The sequence below is a fragment of the Scophthalmus maximus genome, chromosome 16 (genome assembly GCF_022379125.1).
Source record: "Scophthalmus maximus strain ysfricsl-2021 chromosome 16, ASM2237912v1, whole genome shotgun sequence".
NCBI lineage: Eukaryota > Metazoa > Chordata > Actinopteri > Pleuronectiformes > Scophthalmidae > Scophthalmus > Scophthalmus maximus.
Window position 1 is genome coordinate 7341232 of NC_061530.1, and position 21339 is coordinate 7362570.

The window sequence follows — 21339 nt, forward strand, 5'->3', positions numbered from 1 at the left end:
AGTCTTCATCAGTTTGAGCCTTAATAATGAAATATAATGAAACTCTGGGGGAGGTAGGGCGCTCATTGTGATCTGACGTCGAGAGGAGAAACTTGCATTTTCATGATTGAGTTTCTACGTTGGCACAACGCCTCCATGATGTCCGTGCAGATTGAATTTGCTGGGTGAGGTACACTGTATTTTGGCTTCTTTAACGAGGCACCATAATCACCCTGAACCCAAACCCAACAAAAATTATGCGACGGCACAATTCGGATGAGCAAGATGAAGAAATATTGAGGGCAAAATATACAACCACCGAGATGCTGCAGTTTTGTCTTCTGGACTTTTGAAATTGTACAGACAAGCGGTCAAGTTTCAAGGTACGTGGTGTTGGGAAATGAATGAATGGATTGTGATTGGGACGTGATTGTGTAGCATGTATGTATGTATGCCACGGTGGATCGCCAAAGAGACAACATCTCATGCCTCCTGCCCTCTTGATAAAAACCCAAACAGTAGAGGTAAATACCTACAACATAATAACAAGTTTGACGTCCAACTGTCCTGTTGAGTTCCATATAGGTTCGCATAGGCACAGTAGAAAGCCATTGCTGGTAGAGCAAAGACAGTGCTGGTAGTTATATGCAGAACAAACACCAAAACCATCTATCGACTCTAAGCGCTACTGCTGAGGTCTTCATAATGCTCAACTCTTTTTTTCATTCATTTTTTTGTTCTGCTTTAAATGACGCATGCATTTCCAATCAGTTGATCCAGGACCATGTCACTTCACAGAGCTCCACCACCAGGTTGGGTCTTTGTGATCAATTGAGAACTTGTGGCAATGGTGAACTGGTAAATGACAACAACAACAAAAAACTTGAAATGGAGCCACTTACACTTTTTATGTCAAAAATAACAGTGACTGCAAAATGCTGTTTTGTGTCCACATAGTAATACAACACATAACACTTGGAATAATACAGTAAGGAATAGTTTCAAGATCACAGCTCGGCTCAACATATACTCATGAGCAAAAAACAATTTCTTTTTGATTCCTAATGCTGCGGAGAAGTAGGTGAACATGTAACACCGATGAACACTGCTTGTTAGATTTGGAGGCGGAGGTCGGTAGACGGTCCGGTCCACCTGCACCACGACGTCTGTCCAGCGACTCTAAATGTAAAAGATCAGACGTAGACTTGTGTATAGTCTCTGTTAAGGTGGGTGGGTTCCTATTCTACACGTGGTGTACACAGAAGACTGGCTCAAGATTTGAACAAATACAGTTATTGGGTTTTCTTGCTGAACGTTTATGCTCAGCCCGACAGGGCTGCGGTGGGAACATTCCCTCCGCGTCCGCTCTCGGCGGCGGACCGGTGATCCAGGCTGCCGGGGAAGGACCCGTCAGTCCACGTGACAGGATGGGGGAATCCTCGGCCAGACACCGGGAGCAGGAAGCGTCTGGGAGGCCATTATTCACGCTTGCTGCGCCGACTCCTCTCCTGATAGATCTGCTCAGTGAACGGTCTGTAAATACAGCAGAACAAACATGTAACGGGACCATAAATCAGAGGACGGCTCTCCGTACCACTCTGTGCCAGGAGCACGCACGCGCGTGTGTAAATATATATATGATAGGAAGATGTCACATGTTCTCCCACTCTGTTGCACTTGAATGCACTCGCAGGGGGATTTGAGGGAATCGATCAGGAAAACAGGAAAAGAAAAGCCTTGAGAACAAAAAACAAACGATTGATAAGAGCCCAATAACATACTGTACATTGATCCGAGATCTTCTTCAGCTGTTGTCGGGGTCAGTCTGTCGAAATCCTGTGCAGACATTTCTGCAAACTTCAGCTTCAAGTCGATCTATTACGCAAAAATATTACACGACACAATGTTGTAGGAAGAATCTGAAGGAGTTACATTCCCTAATTGTAGTGCAGGCGTGTTGCAGACTTCAACAAAATAGATGTTATATTCAGAATAAACTGAATCGTAAAATGTGCTCCAGACATCCTCATGTAAAAGTCACATGCTAATGATATGTGCTCTGCCTCTGTCAGCACAAATATGACAGGCACCGTCCCCAGGAGTCTCCCGCGTAGACAAATGATGTCGAAAAGGTTGTTTTAAGTATTACATTTCACATCAGGAATATTTATTATCGCAGGAGAACCATGATGGAGACCCACTCATTCACGGACCATGTTGATGATGACGAGACACGGAGCAGAAGGCAGGTTTAGTTTAAGAAGGGTTAAGATCCTTTCCCCTCGGGGACCAGGATCACCAGGGGCATCTCTGTTTGCAGCCTTGTTTTCCTTGAAGCGTATTCTAGGAATTTAGCAGGAGATGGGACGGGCTATGAAAATCGCTATTTGGTGTCAGCTATCACCAGCACATCTCACGTCGTGTTATAGAAGAGTATGAAAAAAGAAAAGAAAGCGAAAAGCCGAGCGCAGCGTCTGAACTCACTCGACGCTGCTTGGCTCCTGCATCCATCCCAGCGGCGACTCTACCCATTTCCAGTCACCGTGCGAGGCAATGTCCAACGGGACGCCTTTTGCTATCATCGCACAGTTCCTCTAAAATGAGATCATTCGGGATCTTTGCCAGAGGCAGAGATAAATATAGCATATGAATCCTTTGAGAGTCACAGCGGGTGGTCAAATCTGGCACCTGCCTCCCCTTCCAATTCACAGGCTCGAGCTAAATGACACAATTGTGCATCGGCGCCGCTGGAGATCGCCCCGGTGACATGTACACCTGCGCTCTCATTCACAGTGTGTGTTAATACGTGACATTTTCAGAATAGCATGCTCGGGCCAGCCTCTTTTTTTCCCCTTTTCAAGTCGAATGTGATTTCTTTTTATTTATTTTTGCCCGTCATAGATGACGCAGCAGAAATACAGGTGAGAGGATGGGGGCAAAATAACCAGAATAACCTCCAGTTCCCAGACGAGGGAGATGATAAAAGGGGTTCGTCTCTTGCAGACCGGTATTCGCGTTGGTTAAACACCAATTTCCCTGTGACTACATGTGTCTGTGCTTTTGGTTTTATTCTGTAAATGTAGGTCAGTCATCTTGTGGCCTAATCAATTTGTCATTTTCCATCATATGCCTTTGTGGCACCCGTCAGGCGAACATGATGAGTTCACAACAATTATAAGTTCTCATACTGTACGGCGTGTTAAGGTGCCGCCACGTGGTCGTTGGATATTCTTTTCAGAAACGGGTATTACAAAAAAATAGAGGGATTTGTGGTTTTTTGATTTTCGTTTGAAAAGGCAAAATTGAAAATTGAAATACAAGTCGTTTTTTTCTTTTCTTTTTCAAGGTCAAAAAGGGATGAGCGAAACTTAAAAATGGTTTTAATTTCATCTTTCATTTTGAAATTTAAAGAAAAAGGATATCACTAGAAAACAGAAAAATGGCCTGCTATCTCATGTTCTAGTATCAGATGTGGTCATGCACACACACACACACACACAATGGGCTGGATGAGTACGTGCACACCAGCGGTGCTGAGCTCTGTCTCATTTCTGGCTTATGCTGTAGCAGCGTGTTCGTGTATTTCCATGTGTATGTGGGTGTGTGTACTTCTGTATGTCTGTGAGGACAGGTGTCCAGAAGTAGGTCAGTTTTTATATTTTTTGTACCGGGGTTGTCATGATGGAGCAGCTGGTGGGCCTTGGTCACTTGTGCTTGAGTGACATGTTCCCATTTTCCTGTCTGCAGATAGATGACCTGCATGCCGACTTTGCCTAGGCCACAACAGAACTGTAAATGGCGGGGCTCTCATGTTACAGTTTAGAAGTACGAGGTGAGTAGTGTCTGAATCGGGTTACGCTCGGTCACTGTATTCAGCTTGGGCCAATCGGAAAACCAAAGTCTTGTTAGAGAGACGGGGAAATAAATGGCTCCAGTGATTTCAACATACAGGCGTACCCGGGTTTACACAGGGAAACTGAAACAGATTGCAATGGGATTTGTAATATATACCATAGTAGTACAGTGGTATATATTGCACATACATATATGTGTATATATATATTAGACTTTATTCTATATACTATGTGTGTGTATACACACATACATACAATTATGGTCTGCGAGACAATTCCTAGATACAAAATTAAATTAAAATAAGACCTCAGAAATACAAAAAAAATGATGAAAGAAAATGTGATAAAATGCAAGACTCAAATGTCCTTTCCTTTCCCTGGTTCCTTCTGGCTTTTTGCCTGTCACGCGACGGCCAGGGTGAACACAACACACACACACACACACACACACACACACACACACACGTCAACGGACTCACCCCTCGAATCTCAATGCCACCTTGTACACCACGGCTACGATGGCAGTCAGGACGAGTCCAACAGGACTGGCGCCACTGGAGACCAAGAGAAAGAGGAGGGGGGCGGGGGGGAGAGAACACATGAAGGCAGAGGCGTTAGGCTCAATACACGTTTTGTGTCGCTGCGCAATATTCACTGGATATTATTGATCACTTCACAATCAAGAACCCACTTCAGGCCAGACGCTCTGTCTTAGACGGACGTGAAGTGTGTTGTGTGTTGTGATGGGGGGTAACAGATCAATGGCAGCAGAGCTTGGATTCAAATAAAAAAAAACTAATTTAGTTATTAGAATAACAAGGAGTGTGAACCAGATTCTTTTTTAAAGAAATTATCATTTTTCGTCATAAATAAATAAAACTTAAAATATATTATATCTTAATGAATCATTTTGAAATTACCCTTTAACAAATACCTTATTTTAACCTCAGATTTGAAAGGTTTTACCCCGTGGTTCATCCCTTTGGAGAAAAAATAAACACACGACATACTGACCTACATATTCCTGACCGGAAATGTGGCAACATAACAAAGATTACATTGAGAGGGGGCGGGCACACAAGTAAAAAGACATTAGCACATATGAAATTGCATGGTGAAGGGCAATCGAGAGACCATTACTACGTTTTGAGTGCTGCATCGAAATTCCCCTCATGTAGTGCAGCGGTGTGAGTGATCACTGGTAATACACACCACTTTAATGGTCACACCACCTTTTAGAGGTTACAGGTGCGATAGTATGATTTAGTCAAGAGCAGCAGAAGATTGTAGGGCATCTAAACAAGACCCGCTGATGAGGCTTATAAAACCGTCCGCCCTGACCTAGTTATGCAGGCAGTAACGGAGGCAGCAGGGTAGAGAGGAACATACTGTATTCCGGTCAATTCATAGCTTTCATTTTTTTTTCTCCTCCCAAGGCCAATCAGAAAAGAATATGACAGGAAAAGCGCCACAGAGAATACGGCAGCTCCTGAGTCAATCCTACTCTGAATTGCTTCCTGTGTGTCGAGGACATTTGATGAACTTATGCGTTTACAGGTTTCAGGTAAATTGTGTTCCGGAAGAGCGGCTATTCAGAGAAGAAAAAAAGTGGCTGTTTTGAGCGGAGCTATCGAGTGGTATGGCTCTATGGACGGCAATGCCGGTCGAGGGCAGAGCACGGGGGGGGGCAGACTACCCATGGCCCAGGGGTGGGGAGGGGGGGGGGACGTGGGTGCACAGGCTTTCAATAAGTTGGAACTGGTGAAATCCAGGGGTGAGGTTATTTTCATATTTGACATTCATCAGTTTTCACGGCTGTTATCTTCATTAGCTCCGCGTCAAAACCTCGATCTGTCCCAGTTTTTGGCAAATGTTGGAGAGCTCACTCAGGAAGATGTCTCACAGAGTTGATCAAATCAAAGTCACCAAAGATGACGATGCAGTGGAGAGCACAAGGCATTGAATGTCTGCCCACTGCGCATGTCACAATAGGCGTTGTCAGGGACGACCCATTTCAATCTTCAATAATTTTAGTTTTTAGACATATGAATGTCAAACCACTGTCTTTATACAGAATGACAGTCAATTAGTATTTCACACCTGAGAGTTCAAAAAACCCAATAAAAAAATATTTTATTGCATTTTTTTTAAATGAAAGGTTTTCATTTTCAATAGATCGCTCGTTTATGGATTTATTGACATCAAATCACCTCTCGTGTCTTGGACATCCCCTCACAGCTTTCACAGGCTATTAGTTTAGTTTGTGTCACACCTTTCGTTGTCTGTTCTGGGCCTTCGGACTTTGCACTTTGATCCGAACCGAAATTGCGGGTGTGAAAGGGGCCTCGAGTGCAGCAAAATTTGGTCAGAACAAAAGAGGTGGTCTCGGTCCAGATCGAACCGAACCATGTTTCGGTTCATAAGCAGTGTGGAAACCTTTTTTTGGGGATCGCTGTCGGACAAATTAAGTTTTAGAACAGGGTTAATGGACCATTTGTTGCACTGGGATGAAAGTCTTTGCTGCTTTTTTGTTAGTTGTTCAACAGTGGTGTTAAATCCCCCTGACTCTTTGTTCACAGTGACAATGCAGTGGCTATATTTTTGCTTTGCTCAGCACAGAACTCACAAACCTGGTCCATGCACAACGTGAAGGGACGAAAGGTTTGACGCTTCCCGTGGTTTTTCCGAAAATGTCTTTCAAAACCTTTAACTGCCTTTGGCCTTTTCGGAGATGGCGCGCACGCACGGAAGCGCGGGCGGGCGCACGCACGCGCAAAATGAACTGCAGATTGGGCGGACACGGGGAGCTTTCAGTTCACACATTTCAAATTCGAGGTCACTACTTTTTCTTGGAATCTGTTGACTTCAGCTTTAGAAAAAAAAATAAAAAAAATGCCCCATTGACCTCGACGCTGACAATGCATTTACTATTTTAGTTTGCAATCTATGAACCTTTTTTAGGGGGTTTTTAATTTTGCTGCCTTCCATTATTACGACTGTGCTGGATGTTCCTTCCACACGTCTTTCTCTTTAATACTTTGGATTCAGCACATCTGTCTCAGTCCACTGTGCACTGTATGCTGGTGGCAGGTAGGCGGGTGCACCATTGATGAGTCTCTGTGCATCTCTCTCGTGACTTTATATTAATGTGTCAAGCTCAGTAACAGCTGTGTTTCCATTTGGCTTTGAACCTGACACACAACACTGGCTCCAGTGAGACCTACCGATCCGACATGAGTCAGCGGACCTTGTGTGTTAATATACATTTACCAGTGACCCACATAACAAACTTGTCATAATTGCAAATGACAAAAAACAAAATTGGTCCGGCTGTCGGGTGACTTGGAACATTGGAACATTGCTCTCATATATAACACAGCTTCCGCGTGATCTAGAACTGAGTGTCAGTTTTTCCCCCTCTCTATCCTTTTGTGATTCAGATTGTCCTCGGCTTTGACAGGAAGACGGAGTAGGGCATTTCTTCATGGAAAATTCATGACATAAATCTTTTTGTATGTTGTCCCTTTGGTTTTATTTCACTTCACATGATTTGTTATATGATATGATGACCCCAGTTATATGATACACACAACACCCGTCAGTGTTACTTTATTTAATATCTATTATTTATTGGAATTGTGATATCATTGCCCTCGCTTGAGCCAAGCCGCTAGCATGGCTTTAAAGATGTCCAGAACAATTCCGCAATTTATAAATCGTAGGCAACAAATATGGCCAACAAATATTCCGATTTAAGAAGTTCTAATGATTTTTCGACATTTCGCCTTCAATAACTAACTGCTGTCCGAAATTGTTGCAGATTAATTGGCTGAGCAATTTATCTTTAGGCAAATGTATGTCCGGACAGAAAACTTGATATGGAATTATTGACCATATTGACCATTATTATGGCTCTGGTTAAAGAAATGCCCTCAACACTGAGGGAGGAAAGTTCACCTCGTGAAACTGGGTTAATAACGTACATTCACACTCTCCTTATACATAAACACACACACTCTTCCTAAATGTAAGGCAGCAGCCAGGTTGCATGTGCCCTGAATTCCAATTCGCTGTAGTCTGTGTGCGTCCTCTTGCTTGCGATGATATCTGAGCTGTAATGACGCACGGTCACAGCTTTTTATAACCACACTCACCCGACCCATTGTGAGCGCCACCCTGTGAAAAATAGACATACCTTAGTCCATCAAACTGTTTTAGGAAGTTTCTCATGCCAAGTCTGAACTGGGGAAGACCAGTTTTTATGCTTTATCAGCTCATACTTTGAGTCAAATGTGTCTCTGTGTGTGTGTGATGGAGGTTTTACAGTGAAAGAACGGTCTTGTTGTGAGCTTGTGGATGTTTAATTTTTTTTCTCAGGTTTCTGAGATTGAAGAAAAAGTTTATCATAAAAAAGCACGTACACAGGACAGATAAATCTTTCATCTTAGCCCGTCTAATCACTTGCTCCTGTCCTGCCTGTGGTCCCCTTCCAGACATTGCTGTTCTATCATGCCATCAGCTGAACTGAAAAAAAGGAAACCCAGTGTTGGGAGAGAACACATGACACAGGCCGGGTCAAGGATAAAAGTGGTGCGGGTAACACTGACATGATGGAAACCTGCCAAATGTATCTACATCATATCGTTGCCTTTTTCTGTTATTTATGAGCTTTGATCAAAGTAGATCGTTGACTCAAGTATTGCACTTGTACTGTGAAACCAAAACCAAGCTAAAAGGCACTAAAACGCTCTGCTGTGCTGCGGGGACCTGCAGAGTTGGGTGACTTTTCTTCGTGGGTTTCCCACAGTGCCTTGAGATAAAGCTTGTTGTGATTTGTCGCTTTACAGATAAAATTGAATTGAATTGAATCGAATGTTACTGTCGAAGTTGTATCTGTCGAAGTAGATGATAAAAGAAGTTCTATGGCTTCATTCTCTGTATGTATCTGTTTTTTTCCAAAGTTTTAACCTGAGCCAGGATGTACAATGATGATAGCAATCATCACTTCCCGTACAGGGTTTGTAGCAAACAGCTGTAAAAGTACGTTATATAAGTTGATGTTTAAAAAAAAAAGATGCACTGGTAAAGGCTGATACACAAAGTACAGGTATCGGAATCATTGGCGGGGAGGGAAAGCTGGTATAAGAACATCTCTAGTTTTTTACCTTCCTCACCGGCAGCCATCGTCATTATTTCATCATTTCTGTAGGTGTGCGTGTTCCCGCAAAGGATCACGCAGCTCCCAGCAGGCATGGAGACGGTGAAGATAAAGAACTCAGGGCAGGTACAGCTACATAGTGATCCACTGAGTCAGCCTATCCATTTGATCAAAATGCACTTAAAATCCTGTAATTATCCCCCCATGAAAGAATAAATGTGGGTGGAGGTCAGAGGGACACGTGGAGGTGGTGGAGAAAGATGTTTATATGGATGTCTTTTAATGTTTTTATATATTTTACAGGCAAGGGATTGTCTGAGGGTTTGATCCTGTTTCATCACAAATGCGGAAAGATCCAAATGCGGAACGCCTCTCCTGCCTTGGGCATCACCTTGGATGCGTGAGTGACATGTCATTAAATTGGTGTTTATTCCAATTTTGCCGTTTTGTTATTTCAAATGTATTTAACTCTTTGTTTTAACATTGAGATCATGATCTCTTTTTATGGAGAAACTTGCTAGACATAAGTTTTCATATTAACAAAAGCAATTACAAGTGAAATCACATTTACAAAGTATTTTTTATCTCTTTAAGTATCTAGTGAAATTCCATCCTGTGTTCATGGCGTGACTACTCAAAAGTAAATTGCATCTATAGAAGATGTACAGTAAGGGGTCTGATAACCACATCTGATGGTCATTGTGACTGAGTCACGGCAGAGATATATGTGTATTGCACATCTGTGGGGCTTTCAAGACAGAAATTGCAACTTTGAAATGAACTCTGCTCGACTCGTGTCACAGTAAATGATCCTCCTTGTGTTAGTGATGCAAAACAAAAACACGAAGGCAAATATCATATTTGGAACGCAGGAGTGTAGCAAATATGTCCATGAATATAAGCTTTGTCTGTGCAGCTGTCTTGAGATATAGAATATAGCACGGGCCACAGTACGATACTGAGGAGCCGGGAGTGAAGTGACGTGACTGATCTCGCCCGGGGCAGACAGTGGCCTTTCAGAAGTCAGAGTGCCATTGTTCGGCCCTCGCTCAACTATATGGCTCCGTCCCACAGGCTCAGCACATGATAACGGTCCATGATATTACTGAAGGGCAGCATTCACCACGCTGCTCACCACTGTGTCAATGTTATGGTGATAGATCAAATTAACTGTCCCGCTGTGGATTAAACTGGAGGGCGTGTGAGCAAACAGGCGAAATAGCTTGTTAATGAATTTACTACACTGCTGCTTAGAAGTTGTCGTCCTTAAGATTGCACATGCACACGCAAAATACGAGCGCTAGTTGGGACAGAGACAGTAAAGCACTGAGCGAAGGGTAGCGCTCGGTAACGGTACAGCATTCAAAGCCCCAAAAAGTTTTGCTTTTGGTCCATAAATTGCCACCAAAGGATGAGACCCAGACAAATGTATTGGTATCTGCCTTTATGTTTGCAGATATGTGGCAGTATGAACATTTTTACAGTGCTGGAAATTCAACGAGAATGCAACATATTCTGGACCGTTTTGTGCAACCGTATTCAACATGACGTAGCAAACATGGAGACTTAGACGGAGTTCGGTCCACCTCATGAAACTATAATTAACTCATTCAAAGTTGACGAAAAAACATTGGTTCTTTGTTGCAGGGGATTATACATATATTAACAGAGAGTTATGGACAATATATTCAATTTGAGTGAATTACTTCTTCACTGAATTACACTGTAACTTTAAAATTACTTATACGGTTTATTGTCAAACTGTAAAACATCAAGGCTCTGTTACATTTCTTTGTCATAATTTGGTTTGATAACGACATAGCAATCATTGCCAAACTTTAAAAAAATTATATTTATATCGTACAATATATATATCAGTATTGGAAATATTTTTAATGGACTCCATTAAAAATGGACCCCAAAAACCCACATCGGTCGGGCTCTGCCGAGGATGTAGTGGGCCAATGAATGCTGTGCATACAGAATGAGATAATAAATCGAATAACGGGTCTGAAATTCACTACCTTTCTGTATGGATGTTTTCAGAAATTTGATATTGTGCACACAGGTGGGCTGATATGATAAAGCCAAAACAGCCGACATATAAGCAGAGATTCCTCAGTCGGGCTAAGCTTAAGAGACGGAAGTTTTTTTTTCAAGGCCACACATTAGCCACACTCAAGGCTCATCGAAAAATCATTCGGTACGTGCACACACACCTTGACCTTGGCTCCAGCTGGTCTGAGCTTAGAGCCCCAGACCTTGTGAACCCCTTGAAACACCCCTGCAACCACCTGCTGCTTTTAAAAAAAGCCATTCTATTATTTATTTTCTGTCTTTCTGTTTTCTCAAACCATACTGTCTATAGCGTCTACTTTTGCATGGAAAGTGCAGCTCAAACTTTTTCTTGTGAATAATGTTCATGAATAAATGTTTTGTTGTCAAGAGCAACTCCAGCTGTTTGGTGCAGTATCCTGTTTTTTTCTTCCGAGCAGCGCACCACACAAAAAAAAAACAAGTCAACCACAACAAGGAATGACATCATGTAGCTCACATCTTATTCATTTAGCAGCACGAGTCCAGCTCGTGTTCGTGTATTAGTCTAAGTGCATCGGCTACTGTGTGTCAGCTAATCCCGTTCAGGTCACAGAGAGAGGCCGGTAAGTGGCCTAATGTGTGGGGGAGATTGTCTGGCACAGAAAGGGGCTTGGAGGAGCGGGACGGGGGTGTGTGTGTGTGTGTCTGTGTGTGTGTGTGTGTGTGGAGTTTTTCCTCCCACTTCTACAATCTCATATCACAATACAGGATGATAAAATCACGAGAGCTGCCAACCCAACCTGCTGCCACCCCTGCAGGTGCAGCCTGTTGACCGAATCTGCAAGAAAACATTGTGCATATGGAGACTATTGTGTTATGGATTATCTGGTCGTGTGTCTGAGAAAACTTGAAAATGTTTTCGGTCTTTCAACTTCCTTTTTTGGTTGAGAAAAAGAAGATGATGTGAAACTGAGCAAGAACAGTAACAATAAATATGTATATTTTTTTAAATGCACTGGTATCGGCCGATACGCAAAGTCCAGGTATCGGATCAGTATCGGGGAGGGGAAAAAATGGTTTCGGACCATCTCTACATTCTGTGTAAAATAAGTTGAAAGATGCTAAAAGATGCTAATATGCGCCATGGAACTAAGTGAAACGACAGCGTCTGTATGAGGTTTTATCACCCGCTTTACAAAATAAGTATTCATGTGATCCAAGATAATATGAACAATATTGCTCATGGCTACTTCCATAGTCAACACGGACGCGAAGTCCTACAGAGAACTTCTCCTTGACAACCGAGCAAGCTGTGATCCAGTATATTTGACAGCAGCAGAACAAGCGAGGAAGTGCAACTCGAGATGATTTGTCAAAAAATGCTGGTGATTCCACAGAATACAGGCTTCAGGCACTTCCGCGTTGGCGCCATCTTTCGGACACGGTGACCACGTCCATTTTTCATGTACAGTCTTCGGGTTGAACACGAAACCTATTTTCTGTACTGTAGCTCCTTAAGGCAGCAACAGAAGGGCACACAGGGATGACGACAGGAGAACAATTTGAGGCAGAAGATGCTGTTTAATCTCTAATTACTGAGCAGCAGAGAGGGAGATAAACATGACGGCAACCACGGTTGTCAGGCAGGGACAGGACACACTAGAGATGCAGAGGGACGAGGGCCGGGACATGGAACATGCGGCTGAGGTTGAATTAAATTCAAGGCAGACAGAAGTGGGGCAAAATTAGTCACAACAAAAAGGACTGGAGAGAGTATAATTAGGAATGGAGCCGACGTGGCTCTGTGCGAGAATTAGGGGGCTAAGAGCTTTCAATGGAGCCTGGGCTCGTCCGCCCTGTAGCTCTCTCCTAGCAACTATGCATGCCGGGCTCAGGTAGATGCGGTCACAGTTGTCATAGAGACGAGGCGAACGTAAAAGTTTCTGCCTCCCCACCGTTTTCAAGAGGGAAATGTTTTTGCGACTTGGAAACAACCTTTTCCATTTGCAGGCCGCAGGCTTGTTATCTACGCCTTCACTTTATTCAATACGCTGCTTGAGGTGCATCACCACTTTGCCAGCCAGGCAGCAGGTCATTTGTCAGTTGTTAAAATGTATAAATTGAACACACAGTTGTGCTCGTTGACCAAAGATGCACTAGTGAAAGTGACCTCTTCTCCCCTCCAGACACACCCCCACACACACACTAACAAACTTACATGAGTGCCAGGCCGAGGTAGTTGGCTGTGCTGCCCCAGTACATCGGGTTTTCTACGACGTTGAAGGGGAATCCTGTCACCTTTTCATCCATCAGGATGCCAAAATAATCGCCTGAAAAATTCAAGCATAGACACGGACAGCATGTTAACGATGAAACATTTTTGTTCCATTTGACAACACGGCCCCCCCCCCACTGCATTTCATTGGTAAAACCAGTCAGGTTTTGTATTCGCTTTTACTGTTCGGTCTTGCATGAGACCGGAGCCTATCCCAGCATGCACTTGGCAGGACGCAGGGAGCTTCTCTGAAGGTGAAATGGTTCCAAATCCGTCCCGAGATTATGAACCAATTCAGGTGGACAGGGATTCAGTGCCGAACTTGGTGGACTGTTTCACGCTGTCGCCATGGTTTTGACTTGGTCGTCGACCATGAGGCCCTGTTCTAAATTCAGACTAGACAGATTCTTGTCTGCTCAACATTCTTAGATCATTTTTGCCGTGTCGCTGACAAAACAGCGGCCGCCACTGAAGTCAGACTGAGTACGCACTGGGAAGGAACACGACTTTGGCAGCACACAGCCGTGTTAATGCCGCACTGCCTGGCTGCTTGGCCATCACCTGGCTGTTACTGAAGTCAACACTATGACCGCATGTGACATCTCTGGACAGAAACTTCAATATTGTATAAAGAAAGGTATGTATTATCTATTGTATATGTAGGTTTAAAGTATCAACCTAGTGATAATATTTATATTTTTCATTAAAATAAATAACCCTTTGGGTTAAGCCTCTGGAGCGTTTCCCTTGGCTGCAGCTGCTCAAACAGTTTGACAGCATGTGTTGCTGGGAGACCCCTGTCAACTTCAGTGGTGCGCTACCTGGAACTAGAAAAACATCATAACATGGAGGTGTTAGGAGAACCCAACTGAGTGACATCACCGAGCCTTGCTGCCAATTTTCCCCAGTTGCCACTCATTGTGTGTCCATCCAAATTTGAATTAAATTTCCTAAACATTATGTGTGAGAAAATTTAAGTTAACGTGTGTGTCTCCATCCATTGCTGTTATACAAATGTTAGGAGTTGCGATAAACTCTAAATAGCTAAACAGCTGTTGGTGTTATTTTCCCAGTGGATGGCATTAAATCAGTGCAGAAGAAGAAGGCACAAAAGATAAAGTAATTGAGAGAATGCTAGAGGAAAAAAGATGCAGAAAACATAATGGAAATGTGACTATTCTGTTTGTTTCAGTATATATTTTAGGAATTTTAGTATCCTCATCGCTATTTTTAATCTCTTCAGTCACATCCTTCATTCTGCCTGATTCCATTGTACGTATCAACTTTTCAAATCGCAGGAACACTTTAGCAATGTTGAGATATTTTTTCCAAAATTTCCAGCATTTCCACTCACATAAAGGCAGGTGGATGTTTGGAAAAAAAAAAATCCCTTCATCAAATAGAAGTAATTTCTACATATTTCTTTGATACCAGAAACACTGAATGTGTGTGTGTGTGTGTGTGACAACCCACAGCAATGTTGCAGAAGCGGAACTAGGACACTGCTTACTGTAACCTGAGCACTTACTATGACCTGCTATGGAATAAGTTCCCCAGATATTGCCCCCCCCACCCACCCACACACACACACACACATTTGTTTGACCCATTTTGTTGTAAGAGGACATGAACATTCAAATGCTTCCCTTACGCCTCTGTCGTCGGCACACACACACATTTGCATGCACTCACAGGTTTCCAGCAGGTGAAGCCAACCTGCTGAATTACATGTGGTGTTGCGGGCCCTGTTTCTGTCAAAGAGAGGCTGTTAATGCCCAAGTTATACAACAATTTTCTTTATGTATGCTCATTTAAACACCACAGGTCGGGCAGGACAAAAAGAGATTATATAAACAAATGTGTTTGGTTGTGAATAGAAAACCAGCTGCAACCCGGGACAATATGCCAACCTCATTTTTGACCTCAAAGTGACTCCCGGTAACCCATTCAGATTTAAAAAGCCACAACAGAATAACATTTATGTTGCTGCACCACTGTTGTTTCATTGTGGTTATGAAAATGGGCAACCTGGATTTGCTGAAGGGTGATGACAGCACTGTGTCTATCGTGGAGGTCAGAAAAGTAAATCTGTGATATGGATCCCGGGCCAGCTGGCCCCACACATTAAGGATATGGCTAATTTGATTGGGTTTGGATCTTGTTTCTGCCCCCGTGCCATCCTTTTGAATCATCAGGTCACAGTGACTCAAGGGGATTAATATACAACAAATAAGTGCCATCAAATTACAAATCACCCACCCACCCACCCACCGGTTATATCCCCCAGTATGTGTGTGTACAGTATATGTTTGTGGAGGCTCACGGAAAAAAAACACAGTTATGGTAGATCGTGTCGTATTAACCCTCTTACATCAAACACACCATCACACACAGCTCTCCGATCTGGATTAAGTTGAAATAGATCAACTGAAAAGTATAAAAAAAATAAGAATAGAACTGTAAATAAAAAAAGATCACCAAATTATCTTTCACATAACAACTCTTCAGTCTCAAATTATGAATATTGTCTACGGTTTCAGGCTTAAAGATTAGAATTCATCCCATTTCATTAGCACTAAGAGTAAGTTGTGAGACTATAATTCTTGGTATGGACTTATTATTTATTTTTGATACATTTCATACATTTTGACTTACAGATCCTCATGCTCCTGTCATAACTACATAATTTGGACACATTTTAAATTAGCCTTTGCATCTAGATGATAATGCACTGGCCAACTATAGGCCGATATCCAACCTTATATTTATTAATCAGTAAGATACTTGAAAAGATAATTTGAGACCAAAGAGGAATGACTCATGGGAAAAGAAAAGGCCATAGATGTTGGTAGCTAGAGTATGTTAGAGGAATATGGTGAGTGAGGTATTTACTATTTTCTAAATTCAATCAGTGACCTTTTTGTTGAGCTTGTATCGCTGCCCTTTTACTCCCTGTAGCGTGAGGGGAGCATAATGTGTGAATGCAGTTTTCTAAAGGTACATATTCATTCAACCCCAGTAACATCATCGATAACACCTTGAAAGTTAAGTCAAACTTTGGCAAACTTAGATAAAATTTACAAAAGCTACTGAGATAGAATTTTGACATATCCATCTCCATGATAGTTTATCCGCCATTGAAGACCATATGACATTGAAAGATCTAGAAAAAGCTAATAAGTGGACCTTGAGGTAGAAAAAAAATTGTGGCTTAATATTTCCACGGTAAAGAATGAGCTTTAATGCTGATAGAAAATGGATAATTTAGCTGTTACTAGTATTGTATCTTAAACCTGTTAAGATTGACCAATAGATGATGCTTGAGCAGAGGTGGGAGACACCAGGCCTCAAGACAGAGGTGTGTCTAGTTTTCAGGGGGGAACTCGCCGGCATTTGGTGGGTTTGGTTTCAGAAAACGTGGAACTCAAACTCCATAAACGTAATGTACGTCCTGAGGGTTTACACATTTTGAGAAGACATGCACTGAGGTTTACATCTGTTATTTACAGGACTGACTCTTACAAAAGTCTCCGTTCCAATCAAGACGGACCCAAATCGGAAACCAGCTGCGAGGAGCATCATCATCATCATCATCATCACCATCATCTGACATAAGACGCCTCGCCAAAGAGAGGGAGTCTCATCCATTGCATTAGGAAGGTCAGTGTGACATAAGGTTATGTGTTTTAGTATGGCCCTGGAAGGATGTTGCCCTTTTGGCGAAAAAAAAACAGCGAACAGCTCGGGTCAATTAAGGGCAATGGTCTACGGGCAGCAGCTCAGCTGACCTGGTTAAGGGTCCAAGCTTGCTAATGGGTATGAGGTGTCTTTAAATGTATCATTTAGCAATGTTCTGAGCATCATTAGCTTTTTAAGAGTATATACACTAACGTTGGCAACTCCTCTAACCACAGTTTATGGCCGTACTGTCAGGTTTCTGCCCCCCACCTACATCACATGTCCACAGGAAACCTGCGTGTCCGTTGGCTGATACATGGCATCGCCTGGTTTCTCTTGCTTCTCATTTACAGTCTTTGGCAAATGAACCATGCCAACAGCCCCTTGTACTGTACGTGGTTGACTAGATCTGCATGTAAATTGGACTCTTGCTCATACATACACACCAACTCCTGCCATCTCCTGTCACCTTCTGCTGCTCCGGCTGCCTCCCCTCTGTCATCACATTTAGCGATTAGTGGAGACAGTGGTGGACATTTCAGTCTAGCGCTGATCAAAGATGGTGCAAGAGCTGAGACACAAAAGTCTGGATCTATGAGATGAGTCACTGAAGTGACTGACCCAGAAACTAGATACCAGCGCTTGCCAAACCGTCATAAAGTCGGTTTCTTCCACGTGCTCATTTGGATCAATCCCGTGATGTATTAAACGGAATAACAACAGAAAAGAAACATGTTTGTCTCGGAGGCAGATGCGAAGATATCTGCGTGTGCAGAATGTGTGGACATGAAATTGTTCCTTTGCTTGAAAATGAGCACGACGGGATTAATGGGCTCAAGCATGTGCACACGTCTTTCCTCATCTGAGATGTATCTTTATTGATCCCCGTCGAGGAAATGTATAAATTTGACACGGTAGCACAAATGGTAAATGTGAGAAAAAAAATAAGAATAGAAAACAGAATCTATGGCAAAAAAAGAGAAAATAGAAATACTATTTCCAATAATGAATACAGTGCAATGTAGCTGTTGAGATTAAAGTACACCTACTCAAGCTTGTTTAGGGTGGATGTTTTTTTCTCTATTTTCTCATATACTTTTTTTCGCACCAAAGATCTTGCCAGACTGGTGATCACCAGCCATGACAGCTTGGCTATTGTCTGTCTGTGCACAATATTTGCACCACGATACCGTCAAAACCCTGCAGGATACAATCACAACACTTTGCAGATGAGTAGTTGAGATCAAAATACTGGCCAAGTTTGAAGATGGCTGTGGTCTGACCCATGAATGCTGGGCACTTGTGTTATAATGTACTAATGGCTACTGAGCATGACTGAAACCAGAAGCAGAGGGTTGTCATTATAACAATAACAAGACTAAGAGACTTTAGCCATTCTAGCAACTCTGATGCTGTACTAAGGCACAGTGGTGCCTTGAGCTTAATGGTAATGCCTGCATGCTAACTTACAATGACATGGCAACATAAGGTTAAGTGACACTTTGAGATTGCTTTTAGAAATGAAAAGTGCTCTATAAATGAAATTTATTATTATCATTATTATTATTATTATTATTATTGATGTGTTCGGCGTGTTCGCTACTTAAACCTAGAAATGTTAGCAAAATAACGCAAAAGGTAACATTAAGAACTATCAAACTATAAACATCTGTCTGTCCGTGTTATCTCAACAAACACTCATCCAATTGCACCCCAGGAAGTGCTTTCTTCATGTCAAGCATCACTTTTCTACACAATGCAACGTGTGGGAAATTTACAGATGGCACATGCCAGAGTTACCAACGTTCCACTCTAATTTAGAAATCAGCCTAGTGCTGGTGATACAACAAAAATACACTTTCAACAATTCAACAATTAGTGGAAATTAAATAAACACAACTGTTACTCAAGGTAATAAGTTCTGTTCTTTGACCAAACTTCATATAGTAACTGCACTGCTTTGTGGGACAGAATGGTTTGATTAGTTATTATTAGTGAGTGTTTACAGAAGTACTCCATCGGTTTTGTATTTCTCTACGATAAGTTAACAGACTTGACAGGTTAGCTTGATGATACCAAGCTGAGGTACCAAACCAAGGGATACGTTATTCTCTCAGTCTTGGCAAAGCTTATATTTCTTTGATACCCACCTAGGAATGTCCCAGTATATCCCAGAGCCAGGAAGCTACTGACAACCAGCAGAGTGCCCAGCGCGATGAGAGCTATCCCAGCATAGAAGATACCCGTGGTGTCCATCACATCCCACCTGGCCTGGGCCTTCATCGCCACAGTCATACTGCAAAAAACAACAACCACAACATTACACAGCTTCCACATGTCATTTCACTTTAAAGGTTGAATCTTTGCTGTATTCCTAATGCCGCACATTACCACGGACCCCGCACACACAGGCACTGGGGCGGATGTAGCTCTGTGGATTTGTGTGCGAGCATTAACACGCTGGTGTGGTGGGCTGCTGTATGAATGCAGTGTACTTCCCGAAGACGAAAATGGCTCCCAATCCAAACTAGGTTTGGGGTTAACGAGAGAAAACTGGGTTAGGAGGTCTGTGCTGCGAGTCCAGTGGTGTCCTTCCTTTGTCAAAGCGAGCAGGAAGTGTAATGTGATGAAGCGCCCTGCTCCACCACGTCAGACACAATGAGCGACCGCTGGGCTGTCTGTTGGTTGGGGTTGGGCATGCTGCTGGGATTTGGATTGGAAAAGAGATAGGAAAGGGGGTCTTGCGTGCGGAGATATGGGCAGGTGGTCAGTGGGTGTGAGCCACTGACCGCTGGATATACTATCCCAACTGATGATGAGTCACTGCTGAAATACAGGAAAACCGTCTTTCAGAAACATGGGCATTGTTGTTTGCTTTTGTTATTTTACATAAAAAATGTGTCATTTGTGACTGTGGGGTCTGCATGTTATAACAAGAGGGATGATGGCATCAGATCATAAGAAATGAAGGACCCACACCGGTGAAAGCCATGCATCTGCCGTCTTCCGACCGCACAGAATGTGACATGGAGAGTCTAATTCTAGAGAAAGAGCTGGATGAGGAGGAAGCGTATGAAGGTCGGGGACGGAAGGTGCTGTGTGGGAGTCGGACAAAGTCGCTTTTTGTCATGAGCCGCTTTGCAGCAGAGCTTTAAAAGCAAGGAAGGGAGAGCGAGAGGGGCAGGGCTTACGCTTTCACATTACAACTCTTGTTGTCTCAGTCTCAAATCATGAATATTGTCCACAGTGTAAGGTTTAAAAGTTAGGATTCATCCCATTTCATAAGCACTATGACTTAAGAGACTATAATTCTTAGTATGGACTTGTCCAAGACTATAAGTTATTTTGATACATTTCGACTTACAGATCCTCATGCTTCTGTTATAACAACATCATTTGTACACATTTTAAATTAGCCTTTGCTTCAAATTCCTCATTCCTTTTTTTATATGTCGAACTGGCTAGCATCTTACAAGATTATAAAAGATACCCAACCTAGAAGATAAGGCACTGGCCAACTATAGGCCTATATCCAACCTTATATTTATTAATCAGTAAGATACTTGAAAAGATAATTTGAGACAAAACAAACTCCTTTCTTTGAAAACAATTGATTACATAATCTATGTATTTACTGGAACAGTAACGTACATGCTATTCAATGTGTTGAATTACCCGTCCAATTCATACAATAAATTCAAAGAACAAGTACATTTCCTTGTATTAATTGGTTAGTCTGTGCCGTTTATAGTCTCACACACACACACTCATCCAGTCTGAATGGCATGACCTTCTAGAGCTGCACCCATATAGATAATCAAATTTATTTATACTAATTTTATGGCCAGCGTGCGCTTTTACCAATAAAGCTTCAAACAAACTTCTTAGATGAATTTTGTCTGTGTGACTAATATATCACATAGTAGACTCTTGCTGTAGGTTGATTGTATTTTTGAAAAACTTAATTTCTAAGCAAGCTTAATTATTACAAGTTCCACTGTAGATAAGAAGGAATGGGTCCAACAGACAAACCGGTAAAACTAAATATTAAATAAGTGTTAAAATATTTAATGATTATTTCTAAGTGATTGTTGGCCAAAAACAGAATGGAGGTAATCATTAATACGTGTTAGTTTCCAAACATTGATCATATTGCTCAATATGGGTTTTGATACAATATATTGTTTTCTTTTTTTTTAGCTTTTAAAATCCCCTGAGTGTAAACCAAAGAGCGTCGAAGCATAACATTCTTATATCCAATACCTCTTGATGTGTAAATGCCAATCCTCCCAACTCATTGGATTCTGTGCTGTGCTTAAGCAGGGGCGCCAATTACACCACAGTCAGGTAATTAAAAT

The 21339-nt window shown here is 42.3% G+C and overlaps 1 protein-coding gene across 4 annotated transcripts in view; it reads right to left on the reverse strand.

The window, feature by feature from the left end:
- Window positions 1-862: 862 nt before the first annotated feature.
- The window catches only part of pemt (phosphatidylethanolamine N-methyltransferase), a 42291-nt gene continuing 21814 nt past the window's right edge, over window positions 863-21339 (reverse strand). For 2 of the 4 annotated variants that reach the window (XM_035612927.2, XM_035612929.2), the window contains exons 4-7: window positions 19132-19277; window positions 13247-13358; window positions 4313-4387; window positions 863-1512 (exon numbers count right to left, since the gene is read on the reverse strand). In XM_035612927.2, the coding sequence (XP_035468820.2) occupies window positions 1458-1512; window positions 4313-4387; window positions 13247-13358; window positions 19132-19277 (388 nt within the window). In that variant the 3' untranslated portion in view covers window positions 863-1457. Of the gene's footprint in view, window positions 1513-1760; window positions 1855-4312; window positions 4388-13246; window positions 13359-19131; window positions 19278-21339 lie in introns of all 4 variants that reach the window. The other 2 variants (XR_004785689.2, XM_035612928.2) reach the window with 2 other exon arrangements.